Source organism: Antedon mediterranea, chromosome 7, assembly GCF_964355755.1.
Source record: "Antedon mediterranea chromosome 7, ecAntMedi1.1, whole genome shotgun sequence".
NCBI classification, from domain to species: Eukaryota; Metazoa; Echinodermata; class Crinoidea; order Comatulida; family Antedonidae; genus Antedon; species Antedon mediterranea.
The window spans coordinates 1,525,987-1,551,733 of NC_092676.1; the positions used below are offsets into that span (position 1 = coordinate 1,525,987).

The following is a 25,747-nucleotide window of genomic DNA, read 5'->3' on the forward strand; positions in this document are numbered from 1 at the left end:
ACAAATCTACGTTTTCTTTTAACCATTTTTCTATCACTTGTCAAAATATAAAGTTAGATTGTTAAAAGTGTACATAGAATTATTAGTCACAGCTCACTATGTCGGTCGGTCAGTTGGTCGGTTGGTAAACACTAACTCAAATTTGAGCATGCGACTGCAGCCATGTATATGGCCTAGTTTATGAATGTGTATGTTTTCCTGCAAGTAGATTACCACCAATTATAGATATGATTCTATTCCATCTTGGCAATTTATGACAAGATTCTCTAATATTGCTAATAAATAAACATTCTTATATTAATACAAAGTTTAACTGCAACTGAAGGAATGAATTAAATGTATAATATTAAATATTGTTTGTACTTTGTGTTTCATTTATTTGTGTTTATTGTTTGAACAAATATTTAAATTTATTATTTTTTCAATTTTTCATTTCAATATGGCAATGCAAGAAGTTTCTTTATCTATAGAGATGTCAAAAAGTTGTAAAGAATACATAGTAGCTTCTTGTAAATCCATCTAAAATCTTCCATTGAATTAGAATATGTTGCGCCCGTAAAGCCTTTTAATACAAGGATGATAACAATGACAATGATTAGATAAATACCTTTTCTACAGAAAAAAAAATTAATCAGAAAAGTTTTCATCCTAGAACTATACCATAACCATGTATATTGTCTTGAAAATAAAATTTGAACAAATCAAATGACATCATGATTCTCTGATTAATATAATAATTGCTTATCAATAATCATTCTTATTAATATAAGCTGAACTGCTGGTTTGAAAGAACGTTCTTAAACTCCAAACAAATCTTTGCAGATATCATTCATAACCCCACAAAGTACTGTAATATTTTCTTAATATTATCATATTATCTAATAAGCAACTCAGTCGCAATAAAGCATACAACCACCAAATATAGGTATCAGTACCACAGATTTCAAATATGAATTCAAGTTTTAATGATTTATTTTTTAGATTATAATATTTCTAATGATTTTTATGATTCCTTATTTTAATAATTATTCATTGGCATCATACAATATAGGTAGTAAAATAAATTCAGTCCTTTTTTGTATCTGTTTTTATAGATGCATATGGTAACATTTCGAACATCAAATCCATAATCCTCACTCGGGCCCAAATTTGTTGTCAACATCTGGAATAAACCAACTGTAACAGTACCAAATCAATAATTTGATTGATTTCATTGTACTGACCAATCAGCTTCTTGGACAGTTAACAATGTATATCATAATACAGTAGACTGTAGACTACAAATAATCACTTCCTTCTCATCGCATTTGGACTAATGCTTCCATTGTAAAAGAAAAACTAGAACGTAAACGTAAGTGTAACACTTTAAAATGTTTAGAATGTTTAATTTGTTGTTAGTTTGTATCAATTGTAATAACTGTTTTTAAAGTTACAGAGATAATACTGAATATTTTAGAAATACCAACAAAATATGTTTAGAACACAACATCTTTCATACGGCATTAACATAATCATATGCTAGATACTGTTGAGACATACAGTACATTTGTTTTATTTTTTTATAGATGACGGAACAAAAAGCATTTCAGTTTTTAGATAAAAATGATCTTGAATGTGCAATCTGTCTAGAAAGACTGACAGAACCAAAAACACTTGAGTGTCTCCATAGTTACTGTCTTCATTGCCTGCAGAGTTTGATTAAAACAAGCGGCAAAATAAAATGTCCAAAATGCTGTAAGATGTATGATGACCTAAATCAATTTGACTTGAAAAATCTTACTAGCAATGAAATGTTAAGCTATCAAGTTGAGTATGTTAAGAAGATTGAAAAAGAAAAACCATCAACATGTTTAAGCTGTGATGATAACCAACCTGAATACTACTGCTCTGATTGTCAACTGTATTTATGTGGACAATGCATCCATCAGCATGAAATAATCCCTTTATTGAAAAACCATTCACTGTACACATTGGATAAAAATGAGGAAGATGATCTGCTACATAAATGTAAAAATCATGGAACCTGCATCCTTGAATTTTATTGTAAAACTTGTTCTAAAAGTGGATGTAACAAATGTGAACATGTTCTTTGTTGTTATCAAAATGAACATAATGTGATTCCATTCAAGATTGCTGTAGATGAGTTCAATCAGAATGCTACAGAAGTTAAGAAAAGTGCTGAAGAAATTAAAGACAAACTGAAAGCAGCCCGTGGTATTATAACTAAACAAAGTTCAGACTCTGCATCGAGAATACAAATATGCAGAACAGCAATTGATTTACAAGAAAAAAATATGATCAAAAAGATTCAGGAAAAAAGTAGAGCAATGATAACAGATCTTGACAAGATTTCCAAAGAAGATAAAGAACTTGCTGATGACAGAGTTAGAAATATTGATTCAAAGTTGTTGAAATTTGACGAGATTTTGCCAATAATTGACACAATGATGAACCAACCAGAAGAAAGAGAAACACTTAAATCTCACGAAGCAAATATCAATGCTGCTAAAGATGAGTTTTCGAAAACCAATTTTGATGAATCATCAACTTTAAGAATAAATGCGCCTAGTTTCATTCCATCTAAAAACTTGGACAGAGTTATAAATTTAGAAGGCATTGGTAAAATTGCGAATGCTGAATGTACATATGAAGTTGCTGAAGATAAAGTACCTATTACAGTCACAAAGGGACAGTCATTTGAGGTAAGAGTAGTTTCAAGTTCAGCAGGAAGTGAGAAATCTCTACAAATGTATGCCAGTTTATTTAATGAATCAGGTGAAAAATCAGCCATTGAAGTAAAACACCAGAGAAGTGGAGACTACAAAATAAAAGGAAGATGCCATAAAGAAGGAGATTGGAAGATGATGATAACTGCTAGAGGAGAACAAATCAAAGGATCACCAGTGGATATCAAGGTGGAAGCACTAGGTCTTGTACATACCATTGATGTACAATGCCTACAATTAGATAACAATGACATAGTAGTAAAAGATGTCATACTAGATAAAGATGGATGTATAATTGTATCTAGTCTTAATAAACATTTATTGAAGTTCAACCAAGAATATTCATTTATCGGTAGAATAGAGGTACCAGAAGATGTAGAAGTTTTTCTTATGCATCAAATGGGCGATGGTCACATTGTGTACAGTGATTACCTGAACAATACTGTTGTTAAGTGTGATGATCAATTTCAACAAATGGGTACATTTGGTAAGGGAACATTAAAATATCCACATGGCTTGACAGTGAATAAGCAAACTAGGATTATGTATGTGGCTGATAGACAATCCCATTGTGTGTTTAGATTTAATATTGATAACGGTATACTTCTTGGTCAAATTGGTTCAATAGGTAGAAAAAAAGGCAAAATGAAACAACCATATGGTGTCACTCTTACAAAAGAAGAGAATGTGATAATTACAGACTATGGAAATAACAGAATACAAATGTTTGATGCAAATGGTAATATAATGAGAATTCTTGTAGGCAGTGGTAATAAAGATGGTCATGTTCTTAAACCTCGTCATGTAGCTATAGATTCTGAGGAAAACATGTTAGTATCAAGTGATCACAAATTGCAATTATTTGATAAAAACGGGGTTTTTATCAAACGAATAGATGATGGTGGATTAAGTATTCCCTGTGGATTAAGCTTAATCTCCAACAGACCAAGAAGGGTAGCCGTAGTAAACCAGGGTAACAATGTAAAAATATATAATTATTGAACAATTTAATTATTTGTCACCGTCAACATAATATGCAGCTGTTGTTTTTTTTCCCAGCTATTTTAAATAATAATAATAGGATCAATTTGATTATTTTACTAAAAACAAGGAAATTCACCATATTATTTTTGCTTAGAAAGTAAATCATTGAAACTTGAAATTGAGAATAATATTAAAGTTCAACATAGAATGATAGCTGGCTTACTTCACATTTTTTTGGAGTTTTATATTATCATATAGTAATCTACTATTCAAACATTATCAACAATTCTCTTTTCTTATTTTATTATTCTCAAGCAACTGAAACAAATTCATATAAATAGTAATATTTTTGTTGATATTTCATTATGATATCAACCATTTGTTAATGGTCTCACCCAATTTATCTCCCATAGAACCAATTAATCAGCTTTGCGGACAGAACAAACGTTGGACTACAGACTATAGTTTTCCTTTTTCATTGCATTTGGAATAAAGCACACTCAGCTCCCATTGTATAAGCAATACACAAACGCAAGTAATAATAGGCCAACTATATAAAAAAAATGCTCTCAAATTCAAATTTTGTATCAAGTAGAAATAGAAAAAGAAACATAGTTGTCTATAGTTATTCCAACTGGGATTTTTCAATTATAGTTTACCACGTTATAATCTGCTTTTGCTTTTGCTAGATCAATAAAATACATTGTCGCGGAAGCTAGCAGCTGTCACTATAATGAAAACATTTTGGAAAGTCCAACTGAACTATTTTTGGAATATGACATCATCCCTTTCAGGCTCCGTTGAGTAAACATTTTTGATTTTATAAATGGGACTCGTTTCTGCTGCGAGAAAATGCAGTAAAGAGGAAAATACTGCAGTATGTGTATGAATTACCTTTATTTTTGGCAGCAGGAACAAGACAAATTTTAAATAGCTGTTTAAATGGTGCTCTCAAAATAATAAAAACATTCATACACATCCAAGGGTAATGTCAATTAAACGGTTCATACTGTAAAAAGATCTACAACAAATCTTGATGTTTTGTCCGCCTGAGCATATTGCATTTTTATGTAAAATATATAGATATTTACATAAAACAGATCATGGCCCAAACTTTTTAGCATAAATCTCAATTTCCAGGCATTTATATTTGCTTAATATTAAAGAAAATATTTTTAGCATTTTGTATATAAATTGTGATTGTCAAAAATGTTTAGGTCAATAACTATATTATCAGTCAGAAATGTTGGCCAACTCTGACGTAATTGTACTGAATGCTCATATGTTGGTGAAGTATCCACTGCTTCATTGGGCTTTTAAATATACTAAGGTTGAACTATAAAAGCCAGGCTTTAAATTAAAGTTTTCGCAAAGTGTTTCAGTCACACTAACATTCAGGACAATACACAAAACAATAGCAATAGTGGTAATCTATTGAATAATGGACTAATCGACTAACTATGTACTTACACAGTTGCCACATCCCAATGTATAACCATCTTCATTAAGTACAAATAACCTTATAAAATGCAACTTCAAATTGTCAAAATTATTACCAAAAAAATCCCAAACTTTATGGTAAAACATTCAGCATACAAAAGTATTTAGGTATCTGCTTATGAGAAATTTCACCACAGGCAGAATCGATTGTAGATTTTCATGAAATTTAGATAGCTCACAGATGTTCTTTTTGTTTTTTACACAGATGTCAGAACAAAAGGCATTGCAATTTTTAGACAAAACTGATCTTGAATGTGCAATCTGTCTAGAAAGACTGACAGAACCAAAAACACTTGAGTGTCTCCATAGTTACTGTCTTCATTGCCTGCATAGTTTCATTGAAAAATATGGGAAAATAAAGTGTCCAAAATGCTGTAAGATGCATGATGATGAGTTAAATCAAGTTGATTTGAAAAATCTTACTACTAATGAAATGTTAAGTTATCAGCTTGAGTATGTTAAGAAAATTGAAACTAAAAAACCACAAACATGTTTAAGCTGTGATGATCAACCTGAATACTACTGCTCTGAATGTCAAATTTATCAATGTGGACAATGTATCCAACAGCATAAAATAATCCCTGTACTGAAAGATCACTCACTGTACACACTGGACGAAAATGATCTGCCGAATAAATGTAAATATCACAGAGATTGCATGCTTGAATTTTGTTGTAGAACTTGCACCAAAAGTGGATGCAAGAAATGTGAACATGTTCTTTGTTGTTATCAAAATGAACATAATGTGATTCCATTCAAGATTGCTGTAGATGAGTTTAATCAAAATGCTACAAAAGTTAAACAAACTGCTGAAGAAATAAAAAAAAGTTCTGACTTTGAATCTAGAATACAGATATGCAGAACAGCAATTGATTTACAAGAAAAAAACATTATGAAAAAGATTCAGGAGAAAAGCAGAGCAATGATGACAGATCTTGACAAAATTGAAAAAGAAAATAAAGAAGTTGTTAAGGATGTTGTTAAACAAATTGATGCAAGGTTGACAAAAGTAAATGAGATGTTGCCATTATTGAATAGAAGAAACAAACCAGATGAAACAGAAACACTTAAATCTCATGAGGCAAATATCAATGCTTTGAATGAAGAAGTTTTGGAAGCAAATTTTGATGAATCAATTTTTAAAATAAATGTGCCTAGTTTCCTTCCATCTAAAAACTTGGATAATGTGATAAATTTAGAAGGTATTGGTAAAATTGTGAATGTTAAAAGTGCATATGAAATTGCGGAAGGTGATGAATCTATTACAGTCACAAAGGGACAGCCATTTGAAGTGAAAGCTGTTTCAAATTCAGTAGGAAGTGATGCATCTCTATTGTCTGCCACTATATTTAATGAATCAGGTGAAGAATCGGCCATTGAAGTAAAAGACCAGGGAAGTGGAGATTACAAAGTAACAGGAAGATGCCCTAAAGAAGGAGATTGGAAGATGATGATCACTGCTAGAGGAGAACAAATCAAAGGATCACCAGTGGATATCAAGGTGGAAGCACTAGGACTTGTACACACCATTGATAACATAACAGATCTTAAAACAGATATACAAGACCTAGCAATGGATCTGAGCAATGTAGAAGATGTCATACTAGATAAAGATGGATGTATAATTGTATCTAGTCATAGTAAATATTTATTGAAGTTCAACAAAGAATATTCATTTATTGGTAAAATAGAGGTACCTGAAAATATACAGGTTGATCAGATGCATCAGATGGGTGATGGTCACATTGTGTATCCTGATACATTAAACAAAACTGTTGTCATGTGTAATGATCAATTTCAACAAATTATTCGTACATTTTGTAAGGGAACATTAAAAGAACCACGTGGACTGGCAGTAAATAAGGAAACTAGAACAATGTATGTTGCAGATAGTGAATGTCATTGTGTGTTTAAATTTAATGTTGGTAATGGTGCACTTCTTGGTCAAATTGGGTCATATGGTATCAAAGGCGGCTATATGAATCGACCATATGATGTTACACTAACAAAGGAGGGTAACTTGATAGTGACTGACAGTGGAAATCACAGAATACAAATGTTTGATGGAAATGATAAGTTTATGAGAATTCTTATATGCAGAGGTAAAGAAGATGGCCATGTTAATTTTCCAAAATATGTAGCCATAGATTCTGAAGAAAACATACTGGTATCAAGTGATAGTAAAGTACAATTATTTGATAAAAATGGGGTTTTTATTAAACAAATACTTGGAGATAATCGCCCTGAAGGAATTGAAGTAATATCTAATCAACCAAGAAGAGTAGGTGTATTATTAAACACGCAACCTTTAAAAGCATTTCTTATAAGCAGTAGTAAATTTACTATATATAATTATTAATTGACATATTCTTTTCAATATTCTAAAAAGAATCACTTTTCAGTCAAACTAGCAAGGAAAAAAAAAATTATCCCAATGAACAGGAACTAAGGTAATCCTCAATGAAAACCAAGAAATACTTAATAAAACTGATATTTATTGTCATGAAACTGTATTTCAAATTAAAAGAACATGAAGTAAAAAAAAGAAATATCACACTAATATATTGTAGCAAATGTTACAAACGACAATGAAGTAAATTTGAAATGGTCAAACATGGGAAATTTTGATTTAAAATACTCTTTTTTGTTACTCCATAAGCTACACATTGATGGCAAAGTAAAAGCTTTCCAATTTAAATAACTACACAAAATTATTTTGACAAATGAAAGGTTGTTCAGGATCAGATTAACTGAATCCAACTTGTGTTCCTTTTGTATAAAAAAAAATAAAGACCAAATACAGTAAGTGGTTAAATCTAAAAAAAAAAAACCTTGTCTGACAGAAAATGTTAATTTTTTGCTTTAAAGGGTTATTGTCCTCATGAAAAAAAGTTGTTTTTTTCAAATTAGTTTATTGAATATGTCATTTTAATTTTCCCTAATAGATATTCCCTTTGACCAAAAATTGGATAAAAAACAATTATTCACCTGTAATTTAAAGCAAAAAATAGCTGCCAGCCAATGGGTTTTTGATTGAATTTAACAATTTGTTTTGTCTTTTTATATTAAGTTAAAACAACATTTTTTTGTTTCTGCAAAAGTGATTCTTTATTAAAACAAAAAAATGGCCTATTCAAAATCTGATTTTATTAATCATCATTTTTCAATTTTTTCGGGAACAATACATCTTTAAATTACAATTTTTCCAGTAAATATTTGTTTTTTGCTATTCGATGGAATATTTTAAAATGATATTGTAGAATCACATTTGTTTCATGTTATAATGTATTATAAATGAAAATGTCATTGTACATTATTTTATATTAGTTATTACAATTTAATTGTTCTCACCATACAATTCAATTAAGGTCTTTTTTATGTGGACAATAATAATTACATAATAAATATATTGAAACACTAAATTTATAATCTCTTTTTCTTTCGGGATATGCCAGACATCAATTTAATACTCAACGGCAACAGCTATTGATACTATTATTTTAGTATTGGTTTTACCAATGTTCCTTATATGGAACTGACCAATCAGCTTCAGGAACACACAATATTAACCACAGTTAAGACTTTAGACTTACAAATAGTCATGGACCAATGCACACTGCATTGTGAAAGGAAAACTAAGTGTGATAGGCTTATACAGAGTTTTTATTTTTTTGAAATAAAGAAAACATTTATTCACAATAACCATGTAAAATGCTATTATACTGTGCACAGTTTTTGTAAAATTTATTATATTATATTTATTGATAAACTTATTTCGTAGGGTTTCAGCAACGAAAGAATCTGCATAGTGAATATTTTGGAAAGTCCAATAAAGTATTTTTAGAGTGTGACATCATCACTTCCTTGAAAGTAGCTGCTCACATACATTGCATATAGGACCTCCTCACATTTACACCACTATATTTCTAAAATTCATCTTATATTAACGTAAGTATATTATGTACATTATTTTATTGTATACTCTTTTGTTAAAGTTATTAGTAAAACATGGAGTAAAAAGCATTGCAAATACCTGTTCATTTTATTACTGTACACTATTTATGTTTCGCCGTGACTAAAGATACGGTACCGTATCCTAACTTCCGTTAGCTAAAGGTACGGTAAAATTGCATTACGTCATAATCAGTCAATGGGGTGCTGGTACGTGTGTGACGTCATCGTATAAGGACTTTGGATTTATTTTCATATCGCAAAAACAGTGATTTGAACTGCTTAACATTTCTTTATGTTTCATTTATCGCTATTATCGCAGTCGTGTGTGACAAAAACTAAATGTAGCCTACGTCTGTACATGTTGATTTTGGTTCTAGAATACAGAAAACCGTTTCAAAAGAGGCCTAGGCCTACTTACTACGTACTATAACCTCATTATATGAGTTTGTTTGTGTAGAGAAAGCGGTGCCAGGCTGGGGACAGCTGCATGTACGTGTACGCTGATTTCTGTGACTCACTCAGCCCTGGGGCTACTGTCTAAATCATAGTATTTGAGGGCCCCTTAATGTCCGCATTTGCTTGTTGTTTATGGCTACGGGGGCTCTAGCCCCCTCATCGGGGAGCCTAGCCCCCCCCCGTCGGGGAACACGGGTACTTTTTGTCGGGGAATATAATATACAGTAAAAAACGTTCGCGTTCACTTCATACAGCGCCTAGAAAACCACGACGTTCCATTGACCGTGAGAGTACGTCAGAGGGCTATTATGCACTTTTATGCATTCATTATTGCCAGCGATCTAACTTACTACTAAACATTAGCTAGGTACGCACTTGTCTGGCGGTATCCCATTGTACGAATCGTTCAACATTGGGTCGAGACGCGTGATATCAAGTTCCATCCAGGGACTGAAATGTGTAATGTAGTTATTTTCCAGGCGAAGTTTACCGACGGTTTACCGAAGGGAACACGGGTACTTTTTGTCGGGGAATATAATATACAGTAAAAAGCGTTCGCGTTCACTTCGTAGCTAGCTTCAGCACCTAGAAAACCGCGACTTTTCATTGACCGTGAGAGTACGTCAGAGTGATATTATGCACTTTATATGCATTCATTATTGCCAGCGATCTAACTTACTACTAAACAATAGCTAGGTACGCACTTGTCTGGCGGTATCCCTTTGTACGAATCGTTCAACGTTGGGTCGAGACGCGTGATATCATGTTCCATCGGGGGACCAAAATGTGTACTGTAGTTATTTTCCAGGCAAAGTTTACCGACGGTTACGTTGTGTACTGTGTCGACGTACACTACACTACAGCAAAAAAAAATTAAGTTAATTGTTCGTATGTTCACCAATTTTTTAATTTACAAGTAACCTTCTGTACCGTGGGGCACCTAAAATAAATGTTTCATCCATTACTAAACAAAAAAAACGTGCCATTTTCGCTTAGCAAACATCTTATTATAGCTAAGTTATTACATTTTCAATGTCCTGTATGTCATGAATTTCTCACCACTCGGAAGTCCAGATAGTACGCACGCATACACTTGGGAGGAATAAACTTATTTCCCCGACTGAAAAAGGTCTACTTGCGTTTTTTAAGCCTCTAGGCCTGATGTTTCCAAAGTATGAAATGCAATTTTTTGAAGACCTGCAGCTCTAGTTTTCAACATTTTCTTAGCTCATCCCCAACAATAAAGCTGGTCATATTTCGAAGTACAAGAAGTGCATTTTCCGGGACCTAACATCTCTATTTTTCAAACATTTCTTAGCTCAATCACAACCATGATAGGGATATATTTTGTTTCATGTTTTGAAGTATAATAAGTCCAATTTCCGGGACCTCCAACTCTATTTTTCTAAATTTTCTTTGAACTTTTATTTTTGAAACAGTCATCGCGCATCGTTTTTTTGCACGCAGTATTTTATTTATGCATTATAAAAAATGGAAAAAATGGCTACCCTAAATCTGATTAAAATGACCTCAAATGACGCTAGAACGTTGCTTCCAGGGCCTTAGCCCCCTGGACCCCCACCGGGGGCCCTTGGCGGCCCCCTGGCCCCCAGCCTAGTGATGCTCGCTTTGCTCGCATAGCCCCCTCGTCGGGGAATGTAGCCCCCGCGTCGGGAACATCCTGGCGCCACCACTGCCACCAACCACATGAACTTGCTTTATTACTAAAGCATCGACGTTGTTGCCCGTTATTAAACTTCTGGATTCAACATTTCTGGGTCTAGCCCCAGGGCTGAGTCACAGAATCAGCCCACACATCCATGCAGCCTGTTGCCGCCATAGGCATTTTCTACACAGACGCGATATGAAAAAAAATCCAAAGAGCTTATACGATGACGTCACACACGTACCAGCACCCCATTGGCTGATTATGACGTCATGCAATTTTACCGTACCTTTAGTAAGCAGAAGTTAGGATACGGTACCGTATCTTTAGCCACGGCGTTTATGTTTAAGCCTGGCCCTACCTGGGATAGGATAGAGATTTAGGCAGGTTCTTTACACCCCTTATCTTAAAACACTTCATCATACTCACACCTTATAATTAGAAAAAAGTTATAAATTTATATCTTAACTTAAGTCAATCAACTTAAATATTTGCCAATTGAAATTTATTTTATAATTAGGGCCAAATTTATATTCTTTGCTTGTGAGTACTTTATTTGTATGTATGGCAGACAAAAAATATAGATAGTTTATAGAACATGCATTTGTTGAATTTTTTACAGATGTCTAAACAAAAGGCATTACAATTTTTGGACAAACATGATCTTGAATGTGCAATCTGTCTGGAAAGACTGACAGAACCAAAAACACTTGAGTGTCTCCATAGTTACTGTCTTCATTGCCTGCAGGGTTTATTTAAAACAAGAGGCAAAATAAAATGTCCAAAATGCTGTACACTGCATGATGAGTTAAATCAAGTTGATTTGAAAGATCTTACTACCAATGAAATGTTAAGTGATCAAGTTGAGTATGTTGAGAAGATTGAATCTGAAAAACCAACAAAATGTTTAAGTTGTGATGATAATCAACCTGAATACTACTGCTCTGAATGTCAAATGTATCTATGTGGACAATGCATCCATCAGCATAAAATAATCCCTGTATTGAAAGACCATTCATTGTACAAACTGGATAAAAATGTGGTAGATGATTTACCAAATAAATGTAAAATCCATGGAGACTGCATGCTTGAATTTTATTGCAAAACTTGTTCTAAAAGTGGATGTAAGAAATGTGAATATGTTCTTCGTTGTTATCAAAATGAACATAATGTGGTCCCATACATGATTGCTGTAGATGAGTTTAACCAAAATGCTAGAAAAGTTATAAAAACTGCTGAAGAAATTAAAGGAAAACTAAAAGCAACACGTGATACCATAACTAAAGAAAGTTCAGACTTTAAATCTCGAATACAGATATGCAGAACAGCAATTAGATTGCAAGAAAAAAACATTATGAAAAAGATTCAGGAAAAAAGCAGAGCAATGATGACAGATCTTGACAAAATTGAAAAAGAAAATGAAGAAGTTGTTGATGATCGAGTTAAAAATATTGACTCAAAGTTAATAAAAGTTAATGAGATGTCACCATTAATTAACACAATGATGAACAAACCAGATGAAAGAGAAACACTTAAATCCCATGAGGCAAATGTCAATGTTGTTAAAGATGAAGTTTTGAAACCAAACTTTGATGAATCAATATTCAAGAAAATTATCACACCTACTTTCATTCCAGCTAAAAACTTGGATAAAGTGATAAATTTAGATGGTATTGGTAAAATTTCAAATGCTGAATGTCCATATGAGGTTTCTGATAAAGATAAAGAACCTATTACAGTCACAAAAGGACAGCCGTTTGAAGTGAAAGTTGTCTCAAGTTCAGTAAGAAATAAGAAATCTCACTTGTCTACCACATTAATTAATGAAGCAGGTGAAGAATCAATCACTACAGTGAAACATCAAGGAAGTGGAGAGTACAAAATAAAAGGAAGATGCCATAAAGAAGGAGAATGGAAGATGATGATCACCACTGGCGGTGTGCACATCAAAAGTTCACCAGTGGATATCAAGGTGGAAGCACTAGGACTTGTACATACCATTGATATAGAACAGTTTAAAATGAGTGAGCAAGTAGCAGATGTAATATTAGATAAAGATGGATGTATAATTGTATCTAGTTTTAGTAAAGATTTATTGAAGTTCAATCAAGAATATTCATTTATTAGTAGAATAGAGGTACCAGAATATGTAAATGTTTATCGTATGCATCAAATAGGTGATGGTCACATTGTGTATAGTGACTTTTTGAACAAAAATGTTGTCATGTGTGATGATCAATTTCAACAAATTTGTACAATTGGTCAAGGAACATTAAAAGACCCACGTGGATTGACAGTGAATAAGGAAACTAGAACCATGTATGTTGCAGACCCTGAATGTCATTGTGTGTTCAAATTTAATGTTGATAATGGCAGACTTGTTGGTAAAATAGGTTCACATGGCAGCAGAATGGGCAAAATAGATCAACCAGAAGGAGCTACCCTTACAAAGAATGGAAACTTGATTATTGCAGAATTTGGAAATAGCAGAATACAAATGTTTGATGCAAATGGCAAGTTTATAAGATTCCTTGTAGGCAGTGGTGTTGAAGATGGTTATGTTAATGGTCCTTATAACATAACCACTGATTCTGATGAAAACATGCTGGTATCAAGTTATAACAAACTACAATTATTTGATAAAAATGGAGTTTTTATCAAACGAATTGATGCTTATGGTGATTTAAATGTTCCCGGTGGATTAACCTTAATATCTAACAGACCAAGGAGGGTAGCCGTAGCAAACAAAGAAACAAAAAATGTAAAAATATATAATTATTGATTAGCACACTGTTAGTTCTTAATACAAATGATGATTTACTAGTTTAGGATGAATTGGAAGCTAATGTTATTTTTGTAAAAATTTGTAACTAAAATATGTAAAAAAATTTTAATTAGTACTAGTAGTTGTGGTTTAAAAAAAATGTAAACATTATACTTGATGAAGTATGTGTGTGCGCTATAAAAATCTTATTATTATTTATTATTACTTAAACATTTCAATGGTTTTTTATCATTTCTGTTTGTACAATATGTCAAATTAATTAATGGGAAAAATAAATGAACAAAAGCTTTTTTTACAAGATAGATAACATTTAGCAGTACAGCTTCAAGAATAGTTTAGTTAAATAAAAAGTTAAATAACAATTGCTATACAATTGTTTACCTCTACTATAGTGTTATTTGGTTTATTTAAATGATTATTCATGGTACATAAATCAACATACATACCTGTACACATGATAATCTTCTTTTTACAAATAAACTTGACAGTTTCAGCCGTTTTTTGTTGGCAGTCGTTTGTTAGAAATAGAGAGTCAACCACAACGTCAAATGCACTCTAGCTCAGCTTGTAACACTAATGGTTTGTTATAATCATAGATTATAAAATCATCTCCATATATTGAAAAGTATTTATTAAATTCAAACAGTTTCAATGTACAGCCACATTTATCAGATTCTGAGTGTTGGCGTACATAGACATCCGATTCTGACAAAAAAAATTATCAAAATTATTATTAGTTCTTAATTAATGCTCTAAGGAATATTAAAATACATTTAACCATTCATAAACCACAAAGCTGGTTTTTGTTTTGAATATAAAGTGAATTATTGTAGCTACAGGATCAGTTACAGCAGTGGTTCATTTTGGCCACAGTAATGCCAACAAAAAAATAACATCCCTATGCAATTGTGAGTAAAGATGATGGTCACTAAAGATGAACGTCAGTAAAGCTGGCTAAAACCTTTCTACAGTATTTGATGGTTAGTAGCTTATAAATTATTAATTTAGCCCTTCACAACCAGCAACTGAAATGACTGCAGAAAAATTATTTACATAAAAAAACTGTAATTTAAATAAAAAAATAGTCAGCTGCCAGCCAAATGAATTTTTGGTTGATTATTTAACAATTAATTTTGTCATTTTATAAGTGAAAACATATTTTTCTGGTTTTTTTAATACAGAAGTGAATAACTTTGTTAAAATTACAAAATGGCCTATTATATTCAAAGTGTACTGCATAAAAGAAGAACATTACTTGTTATAAAGGCATTATTTGCGTTTCATACATCTGAATCCCTAGCGTTCTTCGGTCGTTCATAGATCACTTTGTTTCCAGTCAGTGGCCGAGGCTAGTCCCTTTCAACTATTACCCATCGACCGACCGAAGCCACTTTTTATTAGCCTAGCGTAACGGGCTAAATTTGTAATTGTTATAAAAGAAAATTAATTACCCAGTTTTCTTCAATATTTTCTACATTAGATGATTTATTTTTTTCCTTGCAGATATCTTTCATAACTTCACCTGCAAGAATAAAGTTGTACAAAATAATAAATGTATTGATGATATATGATGAATAATTTATTCATATCATGTGGCCAGAAAATGTAACAAATCCTAATGGAATGCAACTCATTTTATTCTGTATAGTTTTTATGAAACTTATAAAACTCATAATAAAACAGTTTGTTTTCACTATAAACTTTGCTGTGGATTAATTACAATGATCCATTATGAAATTTACCATTCTGAAAATTCCAAAACATGACTCTCATAATATAATAATCTAATATACACTGTCATTTCCGAGCTATTTTTCATAGAATACAATGTCAGGATACACTGAATGGACACATTTAAACTACAGACCTGGATTTTAAGGGTAATGTAGTAAGACAGCAATATCATTGTTGTCTATAAGGTAATAGTAGACTATGATTCATTATAGTATATACATTCTGTAGTTTTGATTGAACTTCAAATAAAATGTATAATCTAAAAAGTTTTGCATGTTTAAATGTTTAAAACATACACTTTGCTGTGCTTTATAAGCCATATAGCAGTTTCTAATCATCTATTGAAATTGAAATTTATATTTATACTGGGTAACCTCTTCAGTCAAAGACTGGTCTCCCAGAGGTCAGTGGCTGTGATGTACTAATACACCGGGGTAACCCCCTACTCGTCTCGAAAGATGTACTAGGTTCTTTAAAGTGCACACGAGCTAGATGTGTACACTGGACCTACGGTTTATAGTCCTTATCCGAGAAGACTCGTTCTACCATCAGAACCATGGAGTGAGTGAGCATCGAATCCCTGCCGATGTTATGGCTACGTAATTACGGTTCCACTGTCTTAACCGCTCGGCCACTCACTCAACACCCGTGCAATATTTTTGTCGCATAATTTTAAGATGGTCTGTACCTTCATTAAATGCCTTACGATATATTCTGGAAATTCCAAAACATTACTTTTTTTTTTTTTTTTTTTTTATTCAGTATATTACACAGAGGCGCCTTACAAGATGGAACCATCTTAGCTTCAAGGCGCCTCAGATTAACAAATACAACATTTTAAAATAACTAACAGAAACATCAATTAAATCTTCCAGAATTAACAAGAAATTGTTGTACATAATAAAATAATAAAGCATTTTCACAATTCGAAAGAAGATCGGAACCAAAAATAAAAATTTCACTTAAAAATGTAAAATTAAATGTTAAAGAAAAATCCTTGGCTAAGATATCCTCAATAATTGAGTTAGCGCTTACAAGTAGAATATCTCTTTGTGTATTATAATTAGGGCAGTAACATAAGAAATGAAGCGGATTCTCAACATTAAAGCCACAAGTACAATTTGGATTGTCCCGAAGTCCATGTAAGAATAAATGCGAATTGAGACAGCTGAAACCAAGTCGGATTCTAGTGTGAATTTGGTTAATCTTCTTATCACCTGTATCATAATAAGAACGTTTTTTTGTTTCAAACAAATTGGATTTCAGTAGCAATTTTTTAAACTCAACAAGAAATGAGGAATTTTTTATTTCATTATTTAACTCATTCCAATGTGTTATAATAGATGGGACAAAAGATAAACGATATGATGTGGTCTTACAAAATGGAATTATTATATTTCGGATGTTACGCAAATTATAAACTTCAATATTGTCAGAAAAATTAAATAAGGAGTAAAGATACACTGGTGTTAACTTATGAATAATTTTAAAAAACAGTATTAGGTTAAGAAATTGTCTACGTTTTTCCAATGATAACCAGCCTAATTCTTGTCTTAATGCATTATGACTTGTATGTTTCCACGCACCAGTACATATTCTACCTGCAGAAATCTGGATATTTTCTAGTTCATCACTTAATTTAACTGGGATATTACACCAAACAGGAGCTGCATATTCCATTAATGGTCTAACGTGTGATATGTAAATGTGACAGAGAGCCTGTCGAGGTAGAATATGTTTGACACGACGTAGCATATTTAAAGATAAAGACGCTTTGTTAATTACAGATTGGATATGGGAATCCCACTTGAGTTTTGCATTAAGCATTACACCAAGATGCCTATGATCATTTACAAATTGTAGATTTACATTATTGAAATTTAAACTAACATAGTTATCTAAATGTTTACGTGTAAACAGTATAGCTTTCGTTTTGTTAGCATTGAATGTTACTTTCCATTTTTTTGCCCAATTATAAATGACATTAAGATCACCATTTAATTTTTGTTCTGAAATATTACGATCTGTACAAATATCATATAACGAAGTATCATCTGCATATAAACTAATATTAGATTTGATATTATCAACCATATCATTTATGAATACAATAAATAAAAATGGACCCAAAACAGATCCTTGGGGTACTCCTGCTGTAATGGTCACCCAAGGACTGGTAGTTCCTTCAATAATAACACGTTGCTCACGTGAGTTTAAGTAACTTTGGAACCATTTTAGAAGAGTGCCATTAATTCCATATTGATTTAATTTGTATATAATCCCATTATGCCAAACTTTATCGAAGGCTTTGGAAATATCCAAAAATACCGAGATTACTTCTTTCCTTAAATCTAAAGCTCTATTAAATGTATCTATAAGATAAAGAAGTTGATACGTTGTCGAGTCACCTGGTGTAAAACCAGATTGGAATTGAGTAAGAAGTTTATTATCCACAAAGTATTTATATACTATATCAAAAACTGCACGCTCAAAAATTTTTGCAAAGTTGGAAAGTATGGATATAGGGCGGTAGTTCTCAATAAGGGATTTATTGCCTTTTTTATGCAGAGGAATGACATTTGATTTTTTCCATTCCACAGGAAAATATCCTTGGCTTATGCAGAAGTTATAAAGCTTTGTCAAATGGGGTGCAATAATTTCAGCAGATTCTATTAGTATGATACTGTGAATTTCATCAGGTCCCATCGCCTTGTTTTTATCCAGCATAGTTAATAATTTCATGATCTCATCAACAGATAATTTGAGAGTTGAGAGTCTCGATGCAGTTCTATATGTGAAGTCCGAAGGAAAATCATCATGATTAGGAATAAACGATTGAGATTTAAAATAATTGTTAAACGCTTTAACTTTCTCACTATTTAAAGTTAGGACATCATCGTTTAATTTGATTGGAGGAATCTTATAATATTGTTTGGAATTACAAACTGAATTTATGGTAGACCACCAAGTTTTTGAATCACAGTTTTTATTCATTAATAAATCAAATTGTTTATCCAAAAAAGTTTGTTTAGCTTTTCTTATTGCTTTAACAACTTTTGCGCGAATTTTCTTAAAACGTTGCATATGCGAATTTGAGTTATTTCGAGTGGAATGGGCGCGATTTCTTTTGCGAATAAGAGTTCTAATATGCGCATTAATCCAAGGCTTGTCATTAGGACGCACAGTTATAATTTTAGATATAATATAGTTATCAACACAATTATTAAATAAGTCAATCCAATTATGACAAACATCTTCAACCTTTGAAGATGAATAAACTTCTTCCCAATTTACAGAATTAAGAGCATTACGATATAAATTAAAATCAGTTTTTTCAAAAAGATATATTTTACGATTGTATGGCTTGTCCCGTGTGATACGAATATCAATATTTGCATATACTGGACTGTGATCACAATTTAAAAGTGGGCACAATGCACCAAAATCATTAATATATACATTTTGACTAGTAACTATATGGTCAATACAAGACCGTTGGTCTTTTATACAACGTGTTGGCATATTGATGTGTTGAGTTAAACCGTTTTGTTGTAAAAATTCGTAAAATGATTTTCCAAATCTATTTGTGTTTCCATCATTGTACCAGTTGTTATTTTGAGCATTCATATCGCCCATCATTAAAGTTAAGCTGTGTCGAGACAAAACAAAGTTATTAGTACTGTTTTGAAAATAGTCAAGTAGATCCTGATCAGATTGAACATCACTTTGTGGTGGCCTATAACATACATAAGTCAAAATCGTCCAGTTTGAAACTTGTATTTCACACCTTATCACATCTGACAAGAGATCATTACAAATATGGGAATTAACTAAGTGTATAGAATTAGATATGTAAAAAGCACATCCGCCGCCATGGCGGTTTCTATCATTTCTAATAGGTTCTTGATAACCGTCTAGTAAAATGTCATGGTTCAAGATAGTTTGATCTAGCCATGTTTCTGTTAAAGCAATAATATCATAGTTATTTAAATTTGCTAGGTGTTGAATTTCAGCTAGTTTACCTGGAACGATTAGACTACGTATGTTAATATGGCAAACTGTAAACTGTTCCGGACCAGGATTTGGATGTATATCGCCGCACATTAAAAGCATGCACATTAGAACATTATTACGCCCCAAATTTATGATAAATAAATTATCCATTATCAGTAAAAAAAATAAGTAAAGTACTCACTTTAAAAACGCTAGCACATATGAGAACACTTAGCCAAACGAACATAGTAAACATTGAAATAAAAACAAGAGAACACATTACTTTCATAATATAATAATACAGTGTCATTTCCTACTAACTATCATTCCCTTTTCCTGCATTGCAGTTCTATATAGTGTGAGAACAGAATGAATAGACACATTGAACGTTGAACAACTAAAGCTAAAGTACAGGATTTTAAGGTTAGTAGTAGATCTGAATAATTGTCTTCAAATTGTTAAATTAAATAGAAAACTGTATTACTGCTAATAAGCAAATATCTAAAGCTCTTTTAAATTCATTGATTAACTTTTGTTGTTTACTTACTGAATGATACAGTACCTGTCCTATAAACAAGTTGTTGTTTGTAGATAGGTAATATACAATAGCTAGCTTTAAAACCAGCTGATATTTCTAGGCCTATTGATTTTTAATAGTTCAACCTAATAAGAAATCCTAAAGATCCAAGGCATAATGTAAGGTAGGCCAGCAACTAACATAGGCCTAGTTTAGCAATAGACATGCTTTAAATATACAAAATAATTCATGATTGATGATAATAAGACATTCTCAATGTACAATGTGAATTAAAAGTGATTGAACATTTACCAACCTGTGTTGAGGCATTTGGCTATTTCAAAGAAATTGGTCTAATGCAACTCCTTTTTTTGTGGAAAATCGCCATGCTCTAAAAATAGCCTATCCATTTTTGGGAGAATTAGAAGGTGCCCCAGCACAAGTATAAGTTTTGTGGTTTAGGCTATTATAATATAGATTAAACCTCACAGTAGGTATTATTAAAATGCTATACTCTAATTATAAAATAATATTTGTATATATATACATGGAGGTATAAAAATAGAAAAAATGTTTATACCTCCATGATATATATATATATATAAATCCAAAGGCAAATTACTGAAAAAAATTACAATGCTGTGGGTATCAGTGACTGGATCTCAATGGAGATACAAAAATAAAAAGCGAAAAGCTAAATCAAAACGATACAGTAAACAGCCAGAAAAGTTAGCAGAGCTTTCGGGGAACACTAGCCCTTCATCAGTGCAAGACTATTGTATACGATATATATATATATATAAATAAAATAACAGCAGAAAACTTGGTTACTTCATTGTTTAAATCACTACAAATTTGTTTCGTACGACCAGCATGTAGCTGGCCGCACTCTTCAGGTGAAATATAAAACATAAGTGACACAGTTGTCTCATAGTGCTTAATAGAAGTGAGTCATCAGGAAGTCGTATACAATAGCCTATTGTTTTAGATAAACTATTTGGATCTACAATTTAGTAAGAATTTTTTCCTATGTCTACAAGTAGAGACTAACTCGTTCTTACGGTTCAGTGAGAATAGCTCTGGTTGACATATAATAATATACTTTTCATATATACATAAATTACATCTTTTGTTAATATTTGAGTAAGGTTTGCATTTCTTTATCATTTTCCATTTAATTGAGTAATTTGTTTTAGAGTCTTAAAGGGGGATTCTGGGTTTAAAATTGCTTTTAAATATCGTTTATTTATTAAATAAAAAACATTATAACAATATAGACATGTCAGAATGAAGAAGTAATAACGAGAAATTAAAAAAATTAAATTTCATATACATTTTAGGGTAAATTCATGGAAAGTCTGTTTTTCAGCAGCTTAGGGAAGCTCATTAATATTCATGAGATATTCACAAAATCACGTCATCAGTGGATTCCAAACTCGCGACGTCAAGCTTGTACGTTATGTTCTCTCTCCTCTGTCAAACGATGACCACCCGATCATTGTGAAATACATTTTTTTGTAGATTTGCTAAGCTAGGCCTAAAGTGTAATAATAACAGTAGTAGCATATATTTATTTGACATTTAATGAAATACAAAATTTAGTACAGATTACGGAGTCATAAATTATACTATTTTTATACCTCGAATTAATAGTACAGATCGTATATCGGCTTCACGTACTAGTAGGCTAGGCCTAGCCTAAATCATTTTATTCATGCCGGGGTGAGAGCCATTTCTGACTAGGGATTCCATGCCACGATGGCTACGTTAAAACATTGCATTGGGGCCATCATTCATGGGCCTAGCTAGCCTATTACTAAACGATTGGCCCATAAATAACAAAACTCAGTGGATTCCAAACCCATCCTATCAAAACCAAACTCCTAAACAATCTAGGCCTAAACCTAAAACGTTCTACAAAAATCGGCTGTAAATATTGAGGCAAAACAAGGTCCGATCGCCGTCCGCACGTCTAATAAGTAGGCCTAGTTAGTTTACTCTCCAAAAAAGCGGATACTGCATCAAGCAAGTAGACCGGTAGTAGGAAGGAGACCTAGCTAGCCTAGCCTAGCCGATCCGGCCCAGTTAAAAATTGAGCTAGCTAGTGTAGTAGACCCTATGCGAATTGATACTACCAGGCCTTTTACTATAGGCTACACTTGTTAAAATTAGCAATACTGTACTTATGTTTACAAATATTCCAACTCTTTCATTCGAGCTATATTATCTATACCATTCCGGTAGGTTGAGTCGACCTTCAATCAAATACTGTACATCGTTCATGTTGTGATATAGACGGGGTATACTCGACCCGACCAGTTTGGTATTGTATACTGTATCTGCTTATCACGTGACGATGCCAGGCATGGGCAGAGAGAGCACGTGTATCGTCGTCTCGCTCTCCTCGCTCAGCAGGTGGTGCAGGATTGTATACGTTACGCTTCATTGATTTTGAAGGCTTTCCCTAAGTCAGTGCGAAAATCGGCAAACGTAAAGTGCAAACTTATCTAATTTTTCACTGTTTTGATGGATTTTCATAGAAAATTGATTTTATAAATGGGAAGACCGACTAAAATTACATAAGATAAGTATAATTTTACAAAAGTAATTGATATGGTTAATGATAACGAGTCGTCGGAAGATTGACCATTTCACGAATTTCGTATTCTGTAACCACAGTGTGATTTTGCCGTAGCTGCACTTGTAATCTGGCCTCATTTCACAGCCTTCGTTCTGCTTCACTGGGCGCTTATATAAATTGAAACTTTTACCGTTCAAGAGACAAACAAATATATTTTACATTTTTTACTATTCAATTTAAACCCGGAACCCCCCTTTAAAGTGTCCATATATATTTACTGAGTTCCGGTGCGTTTCTTAGATTTTCGTTCCGGAATGAAGACGTATGGTTTCTGTATCTGGTTTTAAACTGGTTTTCAGTTAGTCCGACATATGTTTCTTCTTTTGATGAATCTTCTCTCTTTACTGTAGCTTGGTAAACTACACCTTTTGTTAGGCAGTTACCTGGGAGCGGGCATTCATTGGGATTGCGGCAGTTACATCCGCTTGTTTTCGCGTTGGTTTCAGTAGATAAGGTAGGTAATTACTTTGTCTACGCTGGGCATGCAACTGTAGCTTAGTTTCAAGGTATTTCTGTTAAATATTTTTCTGAGCTTGTTGCCGGCAGGAAAACAATCTTCTATATATATATATATATGTATATTCTATATTATATTTTATTTTCAAATATTAATGTGTAATGCTGTTGTAATCTGTTGATTGTCTGATTTAATCAATCAAAGTAGTGGGTCCAGACCATCCACAGACAAAGAAGGGGGTATAAGACCATCCACAGACAAAGAAGGGGGTATAAGACCATCCACAGACAAAGAAGGGGGTATAAGACCATCCACAGACAAAGAAAGGGGAAGGCCATCTACAGACAAAGAAGGGGGTGTAGGACCATCCACAGACAAAGAAGGGGGTGTAAGACCATTCACAGACAAAGAAGGGGGTGTAAGACCATCCACAGACAAAGAAGGGGGTGTAAGACCATCCACTGACAAAGAAGGGGATATATAGGACCACTTACAGACAAAGAAGGAGGTATAAGACCATCCACAGACAAAGGGGGTGTAAGACCATCCACACACAAAGAAGGGGGTATAAGACCATCCACAGACAAAGAAAGGGGTGTAAGGCCATCTACAGACAAAGAAGGGGGCATAGGACCCTCCACAGACAAAGAAGGGGGTGTAAGACCATCCACTGACAAAGAAGTGGGTATAGGACCACTTACAGACAAAGAAGTGGGTATAGGACCACTTACAGACAAAGAAGGGGGTGTAAGACCATCCACAGACAAAGAAGGGGGTGTAAGACCATCCACAGACAAAGAAGGGGATGTAAGACCATCCACACACAAAGAAGGGGGTATACTGTAAGACCATCCACAGACAAAGAAAGGGGTGTAAGGCCATCTACAGACAAAGAAGGGGGTGTAGGACCATCCACAGACAAAGAAGGGGGTGTAAGACCATCCACAGACAAAGAAGGGGTGTAAGACCATCCACAGACAAAGAAGGGGGCGTAGGACCCTCCACAGACAAAGAAGGGGGTGTAAGACCATTCACTGACAAAGAAGGGGGTATAGAACCACTTACAGACAAAGAAGGGGGCGTAGGACCCTCCACAGACAAAGAAGGGGGTATAAGACAAGGTGGTGTAGGACCATCCACAGACAAAGAAGGGGGTGTAGGACCATCCACAGACAAAGAAGGGGATGTAGGACCATCCACAGACAAAGAAGGGGATGTAGGACCATCCACAGACAAAGAAGGGGGTATAAGACCATCCACAGACAAAGAAGGGGTATAAGACCATCGACAGAGAAAGAAGGGGGTGTAAGACCATCCACATACAAAGAAGGGGTGTAAGACCATCCACACACAAAGAAAAAGGTGTAGACCATCCACACACAAAAAAGGGGTGTAATACCATCCACACACAAAAAAAGGGGTGTAATACCATCCACAGACAAAGAAAAGGGTGTAATACCATCAACAGACAAAGAAAAGGGTGTAATACCATCAACAGACAAAGAAAAGGGTGTAATACCATCAACAGACAAAACAAAGGGTGTAATACCATCAACAGGCACAGAAGGGGGTATAATACCGTCCACAGACAAAGAAAAGGGTGTAAGACCATCCACAGACAAAGAAGGGGGTGTAGGACCATCCACAGACAAAGAAGGGGGTGTAGGACCATCCACAGACAAAGAAGCGGGTGTAAGACCATCCACTGACAAAGAAAGGGTATAGGACCACTTACAGACAAAGAAGGGGGTATAAGACCATCCACAGACAAAGAAGGGGTTTTAGGACCATCCACAGACAAAGAAGGGGTGTAGGACCATCCACAGACAAAGAAGGAAGTGTAGGACCATCCACAGACAAAGAAGGGGTGGAAGACCATCTACATGCAAAGAAAGGGATGTAAGACCATCCACACACAAAGAAAGGGGTGTAATACCATCAACACGCACAGAAGGGGGTGTAAGACCATCCACAGACAAAGAAGGGGTATAAGACCATCCACAGACAAAGAATGGGGTATAAGACCATCCACAGACAAAGAATGGGGTATAAGACCATACAGACAAAGAAGGAGGAGTAGGACCATATTAACCAAGGAAGCATACAAAAAGAAGATACAATCAAAATACCACTTGGAAAACAATAAATTGTAGAATAACTGAGGCTTGATTGTTGAAATATAAAGGGTTCTTTGTAAGGTCATTAATAATATATTGATATAAACACGATCATCATACTTTTCATTTGACATTCAAATACAGTCCATCTCGAAAAGAAGCTCATACTATCACCTTTTCGAGGTTTTACGGTATTCCATAACATGTATGTTATTTC

The 25,747-nt window shown here is 33.4% G+C and overlaps 2 protein-coding genes and 1 long non-coding RNA gene across 6 annotated transcripts in view; 2 read left to right on the forward strand and 1 right to left on the reverse strand.

The window, feature by feature from the left end:
- Positions 1–25,747, reverse strand: part of LOC140054857 (ribosomal oxygenase 2-like) — a 72,899-nt gene that overhangs the window by 38,759 nt on the left and 8,393 nt on the right. Inside the window, exons 1-3 of one of the 4 annotated variants that reach the window (XM_072099957.1) lie at positions 20,938–20,971; positions 15,523–15,593; positions 14,518–14,776 (exon numbers count right to left, since the gene is read on the reverse strand). The exons of 2 other annotated variants lie outside the window; for them this stretch is intronic. The gene's annotated coding sequence lies outside the window, so the exon portion shown is untranslated. Of the gene's footprint in view, positions 1–14,517; positions 14,777–15,522; positions 15,594–20,937; positions 20,972–25,747 lie in introns of those variants that run through there. One more of the 4 variants, XM_072099956.1, reaches the window with a different exon arrangement.
- On the forward strand, positions 1,331–23,359 carry LOC140054861 (uncharacterized). Its single transcript, XR_011846581.1, has 3 exons — positions 1,331–1,351; positions 20,146–20,221; positions 23,307–23,359. It is a non-coding gene; the product is annotated as an uncharacterized lncRNA (long non-coding RNA).
- Positions 9,063–14,068, forward strand: LOC140054788 (uncharacterized). The gene is made up of 2 exons (XM_072099879.1): positions 9,063–9,158; positions 11,909–14,068. Exon 2 carries the CDS (start codon positions 11,909–11,911, stop codon positions 14,066–14,068), a length of 2,160 nt encoding a protein of 719 aa, XP_071955980.1. The 5' UTR covers positions 9,063–9,158.